Here is a 13,249-nt window from a genome sequence, read left to right on the forward strand (position 1 = left end):
TCAGGAATAGCTCTGTAACTTTAATGGCTGATGATTTAAAGCTGTGATTATGTTGCTATTCAGGATGATCTTAAAGCATTTGTTGGATTGCACTAGGGTGAATTGTGAAAAATTAAAGTTATTCATTTTTCAAAAAGGGTAAATGTGGAGGAAAACTCTAAGATCTCATGGTAATTTGTAACGATTAACGCAACTTCTCTGATCATATTGATGCTGTGATCTCCAAGGAACTTGGCTGTTATGAAAACAATGACTCATTTGCCATAAGAGTTTTGTACTGGTCCTTGTATAGAAGTCATAATGCACAAATTGTTTACAGTTCCTGTGATTTGGTTGATGCTGACAGACTTGTGAGGGTTCAAAGGTTTATCAGGTAACTATGTTGGTGATTTATATTGTGCTTTGTTCGATACATGTGAGCTAAATACGATTGAATTTCAACCAATAATGGGTTGTGTTACTTTTTGCTGGAAATTATATAACAGTAAAGTTGATGCTCCAGAGATTCTGGTAAAGTTAGGTTTAAACGCTTCACAGAGACATTTTAGGCGTGTGTTATTTTGTCCATCTTGTCTCATTTAAACGCTTGTCGAAAGTAAACGGGTCGGCCTTTTTTCATCATCATTGAGATCACCGGTTAGTTTATGCAGTAACTTTGAATCAATTATTTTCCCATTTTATTATTTAATGAAATTTCGATTTTTCCGGGCGTAATATTGGCACAGTTCGATTCTGCTCGATTCTATCGATAACAAACGTATAAAAACTGAAATTTTGTTACGATTTTACTGTGAAAGAGCTTTTCAGGCAATAAACATGATTAATATAAACGTACCTAAGTAAAGTAATGATTTTTATGTTAATTTTATTGTTTTCTTGATGTATACATTATTGTGCATTCTTCAGGTTGATAGCATTGTGATATCAGAACCCATGTGATGAACCTAGTACCTTTGTGATAACTGATAAGGAGTCAGTTACCGGAATGTATCTTCGGGACTGGGTCTGCTCCTTGTAACAACTTACCAAATGTTAAAAGTATCACCTAGAATAAATTATCAGTTAATTATACGCCTGGGTGATACAATATAAATAAATCAAGATGAATATCCGCTGGAAACTGTTGGGGGACCGGCGCTCGCTGTGCCGGTATTCCAGTCGAAAGCTATCCGGACGAGAAGTGAGACGGCATTTCATCAACTTCTTCCTCGGCCGAGGTCATGACTTCGTCAAATCGAGCTCAGTCAAACCTTTCAACGACCCTACACTCGAATTTGTAAACGCCGGGATGAACCAGGTAAGAGGATCTTTGGATTTATTCCTGGTAAGGTGTGTTCAGTCATGCAACAAGATAGCATAATACAACCCTATAACCTAACTGAACGAAAGGTCAGATTGTGGCATGGGTACAATTGCATGTCTGTATGCCAGCATCAATCTATCATGTCTGAACATGACTGTTACAGTACATTTTAGTTTTAGCTGTACATGTCACCATAGTTTCTAAAGCGTTGTATGTTGTACTATATTGCACCATAGAGTATGTATGATAAATTATATTTTAAATCAATAAACATAATTTTGACCTGCATACTACTTATAGTTGAAGGCATCAATGTTGATGCTACTTGGATGCCAATGAGCGCAATACCCAACCATTAGGTTAAACTCAATCTTTAGGAAAAAGAATTTCTAGTAAGAAAGGTTCAAACAACCATGTGGAATGCTTAGCTGTGATTCAGGCGCTCGATGTACCTGTATTCAGACAAGCAACAAAATAGCGTAATACAACCCTATACCGTAACTGAACGTAAGATCAGAGTGGCAGGGGTTCCATTGCTTGTCTGTATGCCAGCATCAATCTTGCATGTCTGAACATGACTGGTACAGTACATTTTGCTTTTAACTGCACATGTCACCATAGTTTCTAAAGTGTTGTATTTTGTACTATATTGTACCATAGAGTATGTATGATAAATTATATTTTAAATCAATAAACATAATTTTGACCTGCATACTACTTATAGTTGAAAGCATCAATGTTGTAGCTACTTGGATGCCAATGAAAAAAAGAATTTCTAGTAAGAAAGGTTCAAACAACCAAGTGATGATTCAGGCACTCGAAGTCCCAGAAGAATTATCTTCTGACAACAGATCAGCATATATCATGACAGACAGTTGCATCACTCTTGGCAAGTTGAGAAATGGTAACTATCAATTGTCACTTCAGAAGGTGCCAGAAAAAAACTGGTGTTTGTCTGAGGAATTGGGATGGATGGTACATTTTGCTTGGGTTAAAGCACACCATTGAGGGAAATGAATGAGCTGATAAGCTTGCTCAGGAGGCTGCTTACTCAACCATCCTACCGATCAGGTACAGACTCATATACGATGCACCATGGAATGAAGAAAGGTAGAATTGTGAAAACGGCGCTACCATGAAACTTTTCTTTCCTACAATTGGAACACGTCAACAAGTCATTTTCAAGACACTCCATGGTCATGGTGGAATGGCTTATCTCCATCGCTTCAACATAATAGACAGACCAACATGAAGATGGTCAAACCATCCACAAACTGTTGAACACATAATTTTATACTGCACCCTGTCAGATCAAGTAAGGGCTTTGGTGGTCAGGACAGTCATACTACAAGCTACTCCTGGGCAACTTCAATGCTTATTTATGTGATATGTAGCATGCTGGAAATAAAGTCCCTTCTAGTAAGGGTACTGTTCAAAGGCAAAAACAACAGTCCAACCACTGGATTCCTAGCCACGCTACTGCACCTGAATATATTTTGAAAGGACTGTTGGATGGAATGGTGCAGAATTGCATATATCTGTTGCACAGGTAGGAAAGTTGTTTTCCCAGAAAAATAGTGCAATGCACACCCTACCACTTGTTTCCTTGCTTCGATTCTGCACCGGTTTATGCTTTTACAAGACCTGTTGGATGGAACAGTTCAGTGTTACATGATGTATGAGTGACTACCATATCCTGTTGTGATGTGTCATGATGATGACTTTGCATCAGTGTTGCATGTCTAGACCTACCTTTAAATGATGTAGGTGTTAGCTGGAATTTGTTCTTCCTAGTTCCATCCATATTTAGTGATATTTTGTATATTGTTTTAAAGACAAATTTGTTTTGTTTTCAGTTCAAAAACGTTTTTCTCGGGCTGAGTCCACCTTTAACAGCCAGGGCGACCAACAGTCAAAAATGCATAAGGATCGGTGGGAAACATAATGATTTACTCGCTGTAGGACATGACTCTTATCATCACACATTTTTTGAAATGCTTGGAAATTGGTCATTTGGAGATTACTTCAAGGTTTGCTGCGAGAGTATGATTGAATGTATCCACTGTACTGCTTACACACTTCTTGTAGGAGGAAGCATGCCAATCTGCTTGGAAGCTCGTCACCTCTGCACCTTTCTCCCTTCCAAAGAGCCAGCTGTATGTGACATACTTCAGAGGAGACGAAAGCCTTTCTCTCCCTCCCGATTTGGAGACGAAAGAAATCTGGAGGAAAATAGGGTACTTTTAGACCCTTGTTACAATAACGATCGTTTGATTCATCCTACTCAGTGTTCCAGATGAGAGAATTTTACCTTTCGGAATCAAAGATAATTTTTGGGAAATGGGTATGACAGGGCCGTGCGGTCCAAGCACTGAGATTCATTTTGACCATCTCGGTTCTAAATTAAGATCAGAGTGCGTCAATGCCAATTTAGAAAATTTAACTGAACTCTGGAATTTAGTTTTTATACAATATCAGAGGTGAGTTTAGATAACATGTATGCAGATTATATGTCAAGAAGATTATATAGCATTAATCAATAATATTTGTTTTTATTGCAGAAATGAAGATGGCAATTTAACTCAGTTAAAACAATCATTTGTTGATACTGGAATGGGCCTCGAACGTCTTGTCGCTTTGTTGCAAAATAAATCATCCAACTATGACACAGATTTGTTCACACCTTTGTTTCAGTATATTGCTAAAGTAATTTTTTTAAATGTGTTCAGTTTAAATTTTTTAATTAATTTTATTAATATTAATTGCACTATTTTAGTATTCAAAGAAAGATGAATATGGAGGTAAATTTGGTAACGATGATACTTATGGCAATGACACATACTACAGAATTTTAGCAGATCATTCTCGTATGATAGCAATTTCTTTGGCTGATAATATGTTTCCAGATTATAGGTAAGGCAATCTTCCGATTTGCTTTCTTATATAAGCTCGAATCTGCACAGATATGCTTATATCCAAGTACAGGGTTGAGCCTATCACTTCTCACAGTTCACTGGTGTTGCGGGTCAGTCGGGAATTCTTTAATTTTTTATCTATTTTTAAAATATTATTTTTAATTTAATAATTCCCTGGAAACTAGAATGGATTTTATAGTCTATGTATAATAATATTAAGCTAGTTTTAAATAGTGTATAAGCAAGTGCGAAGGTGCGATTGACCATAGGCTTAGTTGTGTACAGAGTTTTTGATAAATCGACATGGTGAGTGGGGGGGAAGTGCCAAACAGTGTGATGAGCAGACAACATGTATGCGGGACCCTGCAGAAAAATTCCTTTCCTTCTGCCCATTTGGTGTCTATTCTCCAACGTTTCTTTGAGACTGAGAGCCGCATTACACATCTGTGGTAGCTCATTTTACGAGTTACTTCTTGTAATTAATCGAATCTGTGGAATTGAGAGTCAGTAGAATCTGCCAACTTCGTGGAACATCTCGTTCATTCAAACATCCAGTTCTTTCTTTTCCAATCTCCATCCAGCCTGCATCATCTTGGACACTATGCCCCGTAACAGTCGGCCAGATTATTTTTCTAATTGTACATATCTAGTAGTCATATTAAATTTTATTTTATTTTTTTGAAGGGTGCCGGTGTTTTTACAAAAAGCCCATTTGTAAGTATGTAAGCATAATCCAGCGCCCCTGCATTCGAACCCGGGACCTTCACCTTTTTTTTCCCCTCCCCTTTCTTCAATGAATTCCAGGGACTGGAGGAGTTCCCTCCTGAGCCCTGAGCTCCATATTTTGGAGGAGGTCTTGCAACACAAATGTGGACTTGAGCCCCCGTTGTACCGGTGTTCTTCCATCGAAGAAACTCATTTTTGAAGGGGGTTGGGACCAAATTCAGGGTCACTAGATCCGATCCCGCCCCTTCCATTGATGAGTGCCGTGTCAATTTCTTTCAATTTCGGCCACTGGTCCCCTTAGGGGTCAGAAAAAGTCCAGAGGTGGCTATGGGGATCGAACCCACGACACAGGATCTACTAGCCGAGAGTCTGACGCCTTAACCACTCGGCTACTGCGGCCCCCCTGACCTTCACCTTACAGTGATAAGCGCCATATCAACATCTAAACCGTTGTGGCCACCGACGCCCCTAGTCATATTAATATGTTCTTTTAGTTTGAAATTATTAATTTTATTACCACAACAGACCTATTTTATTGCATGCAATACTAGATGTTTTCATGCGATTTTTTCGTATGTGTTCTTTACATGTATGTTTAGATATTTTAATTACTTGTATTAACATTGTTCCTCATTTTATAAATTTAATCTGTTATGTTATTGTATGTTATTATACGGTTTGTATTAATACACTTCAGTAATTGGTTTGTTTGAAGACATCATACTACCTTCCATGAGTGTGAGGGGCTTATTCATGGAAACACCTTCACACCTGCTTATACACTATTTAAAACTAGCTTACTACTATTATACATAGACTATAAAGTGCACTCTAGTTCCCAGCAAATTGTTAAATTAAAAATAACCTTTTAAAAATATACAAAAAATTAAAGAATTCTCGATTGACTCCAACTGGTAATTCCAGTTTTGTAATTTACAATAAATTACCTGCAGGCCTCAAAAATCACCCACCTCGGGTGTTGGCTCTTCAGGGTCAGACCTTGGATTATCCGAAGAGCCACTGAGGTTTGCTCCAGGTGCTGTCAACAGCTAGGTCACTTCAGTACCCAATGTATGCTGTTCCAAACTCATTCACACCCACTCATTTTTAAATACATTCTCCCCTATTTACCATTCATTTAGTTAGGGTGGTGGGGTACCCGAAATTCCTTCATCACCCTCTACACATATTATATAACTAACCTAATTGAGGGTTGATAGGGGTGCTCAATATTCTACCCTATTACACTGTCAACACACGCGAGGAACACATTACTATAAACAACAAAAACAACTGTTTCCTCTAGAAATCGGAACGGGGGACCCAGATACTGTGCTCATGCATGACTTTCATATTGGGTGGCATTCCTACACACTTTTTATGTGGAGCCAAGGAGATGCACCCTTCAATTAAGAGGAACATACATTCCGGACACTTTCACATTCTTTGGCCTAAAAGTGTCAACCTCACATGGCCTATCCTTAATCGCTGTTTTAAGTCGAATACAACAAAACATGAACTATTTTTTATACATTTATTTTTTTATTGTAGTACAGTTTTATTAAATATAAATACATTTAAACCTATTTTTACAAGATTTTCGAAATTGTCATTTATTATTCGTTTATATTATGTTCAGTCATAGTTTGAGGAGGGTGATCAGGAAAACATTAGCAATTTCTGATTATTTTGCTCCAAATAGCGGCGTTAATTTACTGATTGATCTCACAAAAGTTGTTGGAGATTCTCTTGGTGATTTTTATCCTGAAATTCTCCAAAATAGTAGGCAGGTAGATCGGTTAAAATAGATCGGTTCAATTTTACATTTTTTAAAATATTTTTTATTTTAAAATCGTTTTCAGATAGAGTTTATTTTGAAGGACGAATACGAACTTTGGCGGGATGTCCGAACACAACTCAAAAGTAATTGGGATCAACTGCTCAAGACGGATCCTTTACTTGGAAAACTAACAGATGTACAGAGTGTTGGCCTCGTTGCGGCTCTAAAAGAATTGGAAAAGCTGAAGATCAAGAAAGGAGAATGTCTCGAACCATCCCTTGCATTAGCCTTATTCGATCGGTATGGCCTTAATGTTCAACTGATCGAAGAAGTCGCATCAATAAAAGGTAATAATTAGTTGAAGAGATTAGAGTGCGATGCCTTGCTCTCAGTACCTCAGAGGGACTCACCATCCTGAAAGGGTTAAGGAAAGAATTTAAAAATACAAGAAAGGTGGACTGGACAAGGGTGAAAATGTTTGGTCATTACCAACCATGTTGATTTTTTCTTTTGCATTGTGTCTTCTATCATACTATGTTTTTTAAATCAGTTAAACACAACAACTTAACAAGATGGTGAACAGCTTGAGTGTATCTGATGACCAAAATTTTGAGAGTTGAATTGCTCGGATATGACCAAACTACAACTTCATTACCCTGCAGACCCGGAAATCTAACAATTTATGTGTGAAAAGGAGCCGTTGGTAGGCACAATGGTAAAGAATTGACATGGCAACTTACGACTGAAAAGGTCCCGGGTTTGAATCACAATGTTTACAAGGCACTTTATTCAACCCTAACATACTTCCAAATAGGCTTTTTTTTTTTCTCCAAAAATACTGACAGTAGGTGGTGAGTTAACTTGAGCAAATCCACAATAACTTAATGTTAATACCATTTAATTTAACTGAAAAATACACAAAAAGTATATTTTGCAAAGCAAAAAATTTATTCTCTGCTAACTGAAATATGTTCGAATTAGCAGGATTTATTTTTGAAACAAAATAAGATTTCCATAAAAGGCTAATCATTTTAAAGGGTTTAATAATTGTCACAATTAAAATTAGTTTAGAAATATTTTATTCGGGGGAAATGGTCTCCTTTGACATCTATAACCTTCTCCCGAGTTACTAGCCCAATTATGCTCTTTTTATGCCAATTTGTGTCCTGGTACATAAAAAATAAATTCAGCTCATTTTCCAGCTGTTATTAAATTCCCAATTGTACATATGATTGTCCATTGCTAAGAAAAGGTCAGATAGGGTTAGATCCGGAGATTATGGAGGGTATGGTAGGACATCCCAACGAAGCTTCATTATCACCTCCATTGTACTAGCTGTATGAGGACTTCTGTGTCCGGGTGAAAATTTCACCATCAGTTCACGAGAGGAGGTTTTTTCTGGGCCAGGCAAGAGATCTCATTGCAGTTTTGAGTAGATTTCTAAGGGGATGGACTGCCCACATGGTAGGAGTTTGTAGTGCTCTAGCAAATACAAAGAATCACCTTTGTCACCTTGGGATTGATGCAGATTGGGGGTTGACACTTTCACAACATAAAGCCAGTCAATTTTGCGGAAAAAAAAGAAAGTACAGTAAAAATTGGCTGGGCAAAATGAAGGAAAGAAGAGATAATAGCCCCACCTCCAATCCTGATCTGGACGAGGCCCATCCTGGGATGTCATATTAATTATATAAAATGGCATTGCAAAGTTCCAGATGGGGGTAGTGTGAGCGACTGTGGTACACTGTTAAGCCTGCTGGTGGGTATAGGGCCAATAAAAAATGAAAGGACAATAGGGGGGATGATACACGAGGACAATGGCTCAGCTAGGGGTGAGAGCACCCCCCCTCAGGCTGGACGCCTTATTGTGGTTGAGACAAGGGAGATTCTGAGGTGTTTCCAAGATATTGGCTAAGTAGTTTTGAATAATATTTAATTTTTATTTGTATAGCAGAATATTTTTTTGGTTTCTAATTGATTTTGGTGATGGGTAATTCTGGGCTTGCTTGTAGATTCTAAAGTTATTGAGTCCGGGGTGCGTAATATATATTATTTTAAATAAATTTTTGCGATTGTATTCAACTTTCTTTTTACTTCACTTTATTTCCGTAGAATATTTTTGGGTTTTATTTCAATTTGGGGACAGGTCGATCCACGCAGACCGTCTCTTTTTGGCCATATCGGTCCAGAGGGTCACACCTTTTGTGTTGGTGAATATTTGGTTTTTGCATAAATGGTATAGGGTCATTTGGTGGCAGCCATCAATTTGAACTCTGGTGTTACTGCATAGGATTCATTTATCATCGTATGTGATAATCCAGTCGAAAAACATCTTTGTGATGTGTAAGCAATGAAAAGCAAATGTTTAGACATTGAAGCTTATAAGGAACCATTTGCTCAGTTTCCACACCATTCCAAATCTATGCTGGTTTCCAGTTGAACACTGGCAAGCTACTGATATGACTCGAATCAACTTTGACAGCTTCCCTCAAATAATTGTCACTCAAGACAAAGAACCATCCCTAACCAGAAGATGTACAGACCTGGTTCATCTTCAATGCCCCCATTCCCACAGTGCAAATTTTACAACATGCCTTGACTACCTTAGTACTAAGCTTAAATTCATACACTAAGCATGCACTAATTATCAATTTTGAAGCCATGGGAAAGAAATTTTTTTAAATAATTTACAGTGAACAGTTGAAGACACTTTTCTTTATGAACTGATACATCCCTTGATATAATGTGATATAAACAGCTAATTCTCCTATAAAAGAATATGAACAACAGAAAAATTAAACTTTTCTTGTTATCTGGAAACTAATAAGAAGGTTTAATTGTATAGAATTCATACTACTACTTTGTATATTTTCTACTGTTTCATTTAACCAAAGAACACGGCTTAAAAATACAAAATTTATACATTACATCCGGTAGATTTCGTGGTCCGATTAACCAAATAGCCTCTTTCAATTAATTAATCTTTATGTAAGGTATTGTTTGAGATAAAAAGTCAGTGACAGTGTCACGAGCAGGATTCGAACCCATGACCTTCGGCTAAATACGCTCTACTCTACCACTTAAGCTATCGTTTCGATCCACTCGGACACCAACTTCCCACCTCAACCCATTTATACATTACTTATACATACAAATACAAATAAGAGTCAGAATTTTGTCCTTGCAAGAGGTGCAGTACTACATGTACAAATTAGTTGAAACATTACTGTCAGATCAGACTAGTGAGAGTAGGCAGATCAAAATTATTACGAATTACCAAACTAATTTTAGCTTTTTTTTAACTAATAAACTACCAAAACTAGTTCATCAACTTGTAGCTCCAAAAGAAGCTCAAAATTTTATATGCTTGCTATTTTTAATAATTAATAAAAAATAATTAAATTATTTAATAAATTATCCTTATATTTTAATTTGCAGGGTATAAATTAGATCGGCCTCGTTTAAATTCTGATATAATCGAGCTGAAAAGGATTAACAAGGCTGCACTCCATTCTTCCAAATTGCAAGGGATTTCCAAAAGAACTCTCGAATCGCTTTCAAGTCGTTTTGAACCGACTGATGAAACTGCAAAATATTCGTATGTTGTCAATGGGAAATATCGCTTTGAACCGATTCAAGCAACTGTGCTCGCTGTAATACACAACGATTCCGTATTGGAAGGAAGTCCTATCGAGCCGGGTGAACGCGTCGGCATTTTGTTGGACAAAACCAATTTCTGGTCGCATTTAAAAGGTGATAGTGATAAAGGAGTCATAAAACTAACCGATTCGGAAGAAGTGAATGTAGATAATGTAGTAAGATGGGGAGATTACATTCTTCACTTTGGAACTTTAAATTCTAAAAATAGGTTCGGATTATGTTTTTTACTAAATGAAGTTTATTTTTTATATTAATTTGTTTTTTTTTTAGTGTTAACCTTATTGGATCTTCAGTATCGCTACACATAGATACTGATCATAGATTCAATCTCATGAGAAATACTACTGCATCTCACATACTAACTAAACTGCTTAACAAGAAGTTTGTGGCAGATCTCCAACTTTTTGTTAACTCCAAGCACAACCTAACAGTCACGTATTGTTTGTACGGAGAGAATATTTCAGAAGGAGGTATGTTCAAATAACAGTGATAATCGGTAGTGACATATCTCCTGTAAATTTTACTATTTAGAGTGTATGCTGTTTGAATATCTTGTAAATAAAGAAATTCAGGACGGGATTAAAATCGACGTCGCTTCGATTTCAAGCAAAGATGTAGTATCTGGAATCGCCATACCTCAGATATTAAGTTTGGAAAGCTCACACTTTCCTCTCATTAAATTCTCAGGAGAAAATACAAAGTATTAATATATTTAAATAATCGTCAGCGAATTTTTCTATATTAATTTTGTTTATATAGAGAATTATCTTATGGGCCGAATGTCCTTAATACAAGGGATATAATTGAATTTTGTTTCACTTCTATAAATATCAACAAGAAAAAAAGAAAGTATACATTCACTTGTCTGACTGGTCCTAACGTTGATGATGCCTATAAAAAAACCGAAGAACTATTGAATAGGTTACAAAAATTAAACTGTGAGTCTGAGGTAAATTTATAAATGTTTTTCTTTTGTCATTATTTTAAATAAATTGGAGATAATTTACAGATGAGTTTAATCAACAAAGAGATTACTAATGCAAAGGATCTAATTAATCAGAACCTAGTACCAATGTCACGTAGAATAGAGTTAAACTATATTGTCTCAAAATTAAGTGCGATCATTAAAAAGAAAAGTCTGTGAGTATTTCAAATAAAATTGTTTATAATTATTGATTAGATTCACTAATTTCGTGGTCAGCTTGACCAATTAATATATTACAATTAATTAAGGTTTTTAGTTGAGATAAAAAAGTCAATGGCACGAGCGGGATTCGAACCCACGATCTTCAGCTTGATACGCCGCTGATCCACTCGGACACCAACTTCCCATCTCAACCGCACCTTTTGAATTTTCCCTTCTTTTTGCCATTTTTCAAATGTTGTGTAATCGGATTGGATTATGGATGACAAATGAAATGGCCACGAAGAGCTTTAGTGAAGTATACTTCATTTTAAATCATTAAATTCACTAATTTTGTGGTCCGTTTGACCAATTAATGTATTACAATTAATTAAGGTTTCTAGTTGAGATAAAAAAAGTCAATGGCACGAGCGTGGAAGCGTGGGAAGTTGGTGTCCGAGTGGATCGAGGTCACGATAGCTCAAGCGGTAGAGCAGCGGCGTATCAAACCGAAGATCGTGGGTTCGAATCCCGCTCGTGCCATTGATTTTTTATCTCAACTAAAAACCTTAATTAATAGTAATATATTAATTGGTCAAGCGGACCACAAAATTAGTGAATTTAATGAATTAAAATGAAGTATATCTTCACTAAAGCTCTCCATGGCCATTTCATTTTTGTCAAGAATCCAATCCGATTACACGACATTTGAAAAATGGCAAAAAGGAGGGAAAATTCACTTTTTTATCTCAACTAAAAACCTTAATTAATTGTAATTATTGATTAGTTATCAAAACAAAACATTTTGAATTTAATTACAATTAATTAAGGTTTTTAGTCGAGATGAAAAAAAGTCAATGGCACAAGAGGGATTCGAACCCACCACCTTCGGCTAGATACGCCGCTGCTCTACCACTTGAGCTATCGTGACCTCGATCCACTCGGACATCAACTCCCCACTTCAACCCCATCTTATGAGCTTTCCCTCCTTTTGCCATTTTTCAAGGTAGAGCAGCGGCGTATCTAGCCGAAGGTCGTGGGATCGAATCCCTCTCGTGCCATTGACTTTTTTTCATCTCGACTAAAAACCTTAATTAATTGTAATGTATTAATTGGTCAAGCGGACCATGAAATTAGTGAATTTGAATTTAATGTTTTGTCTTGTAAATTATACTTATAACAATTAGTTTTAAACAAAACTTTAGTTCAAAGTGCAATTTAAATTGTTTTAGGGAGGAGCAGGTGAATGAAGTGGTCCGTCTTGTCGAACAATGTAAGAAGGATAAACAAGCGGTCGTCCATTATACAGGCGAAGATTGCGAATTGGAAAAGCTCACCAAGCTCTGTCCGGATCTACCGATAATGCTGTTTGCGTATAACAGGGGTTCTCTGTCGGTGAGATGCTGCACTCCGAAGGTTCGTATTCATAAAAACCATAATCTTGAAATTTCTTTAAATAAAAACGCTTTCCAGGAAAGTGCCCTTGAAGCCGATGCATGGATGAAGGAGGTCACACGGCAAATAGGAGGAGTCGCGACTGCACTAAAAGGGCACGATCCAAAGAGGGTATCGACTCTCAAACCTGTAAAAATGAACAGGCAAACTCTAGATAAAGTAGTGGGCCAATTAAAAGAATTGGCATTGTCTACCGCACAAGAAACAAGAATATAATGTATAAAAATATAAACTTAGAAATATTGTATAAACTTAGATGCCAACATGTAATATAATATTTATCTGTG

General features: G+C 36.7%; 1 protein-coding gene across 2 annotated transcripts; it reads left to right on the top strand.

Annotated features, from left to right (window-relative positions):
• The first annotated feature begins 416 nt into the window (after nucleotides 1-416).
• LOC106670268 (alanine--tRNA ligase, mitochondrial) lies at nucleotides 417-13,249 on the top strand. 2 transcript variants are annotated; one of them, XM_014400448.2, is made up of 17 exons: nucleotides 418-636; nucleotides 726-844; nucleotides 907-1,297; nucleotides 3,160-3,333; nucleotides 3,392-3,540; nucleotides 3,592-3,783; nucleotides 3,865-4,009; nucleotides 4,080-4,216; nucleotides 6,584-6,734; nucleotides 6,807-7,071; nucleotides 10,163-10,592; nucleotides 10,655-10,854; nucleotides 10,916-11,084; nucleotides 11,144-11,333; nucleotides 11,394-11,524; nucleotides 12,740-12,923; nucleotides 12,981-13,249. In XM_014400448.2, exons 3-17 carry the CDS (start codon nucleotides 1,103-1,105, stop codon nucleotides 13,176-13,178), a joined length of 2,910 nt encoding a protein of 969 aa, XP_014255934.1. In that variant the 5' UTR covers nucleotides 418-636; nucleotides 726-844; nucleotides 907-1,102; the 3' UTR covers nucleotides 13,179-13,249. The 2 variants fall into 2 exon arrangements, with proteins under 2 accessions (XP_024080978.1, XP_014255934.1); XM_024225210.1 differs by having other exon boundaries at nucleotides 417-844.

This window comes from Cimex lectularius, unplaced genomic scaffold (assembly GCF_000648675.2).
Source record: "Cimex lectularius strain Harlan isolate CLEC.00 unplaced genomic scaffold, Clec_2.1 scaffold94, whole genome shotgun sequence".
Taxonomy (NCBI): domain Eukaryota; kingdom Metazoa; phylum Arthropoda; class Insecta; order Hemiptera; family Cimicidae; genus Cimex; species Cimex lectularius.

Coding starts and splice junctions, on each gene's coding strand:
- LOC106670268 (XM_024225210.1), top strand. CDS start 1,103: ATGAATATCCGCTGGAAACTGTTGGGGGACCGGCGCTCGCTGTGCCGG. Junction 4,010..4,079: donor TGTTTCAGTATATTGCTAAA/GTAATTTTTTTA, acceptor GCACTATTTTAG/TATTCAAAGAAAGATGAATA. Junction 11,525..12,739: donor ATCATTAAAAAGAAAAGTCT/GTGAGTATTTCA, acceptor AAATTGTTTTAG/GGAGGAGCAGGTGAATGAAG.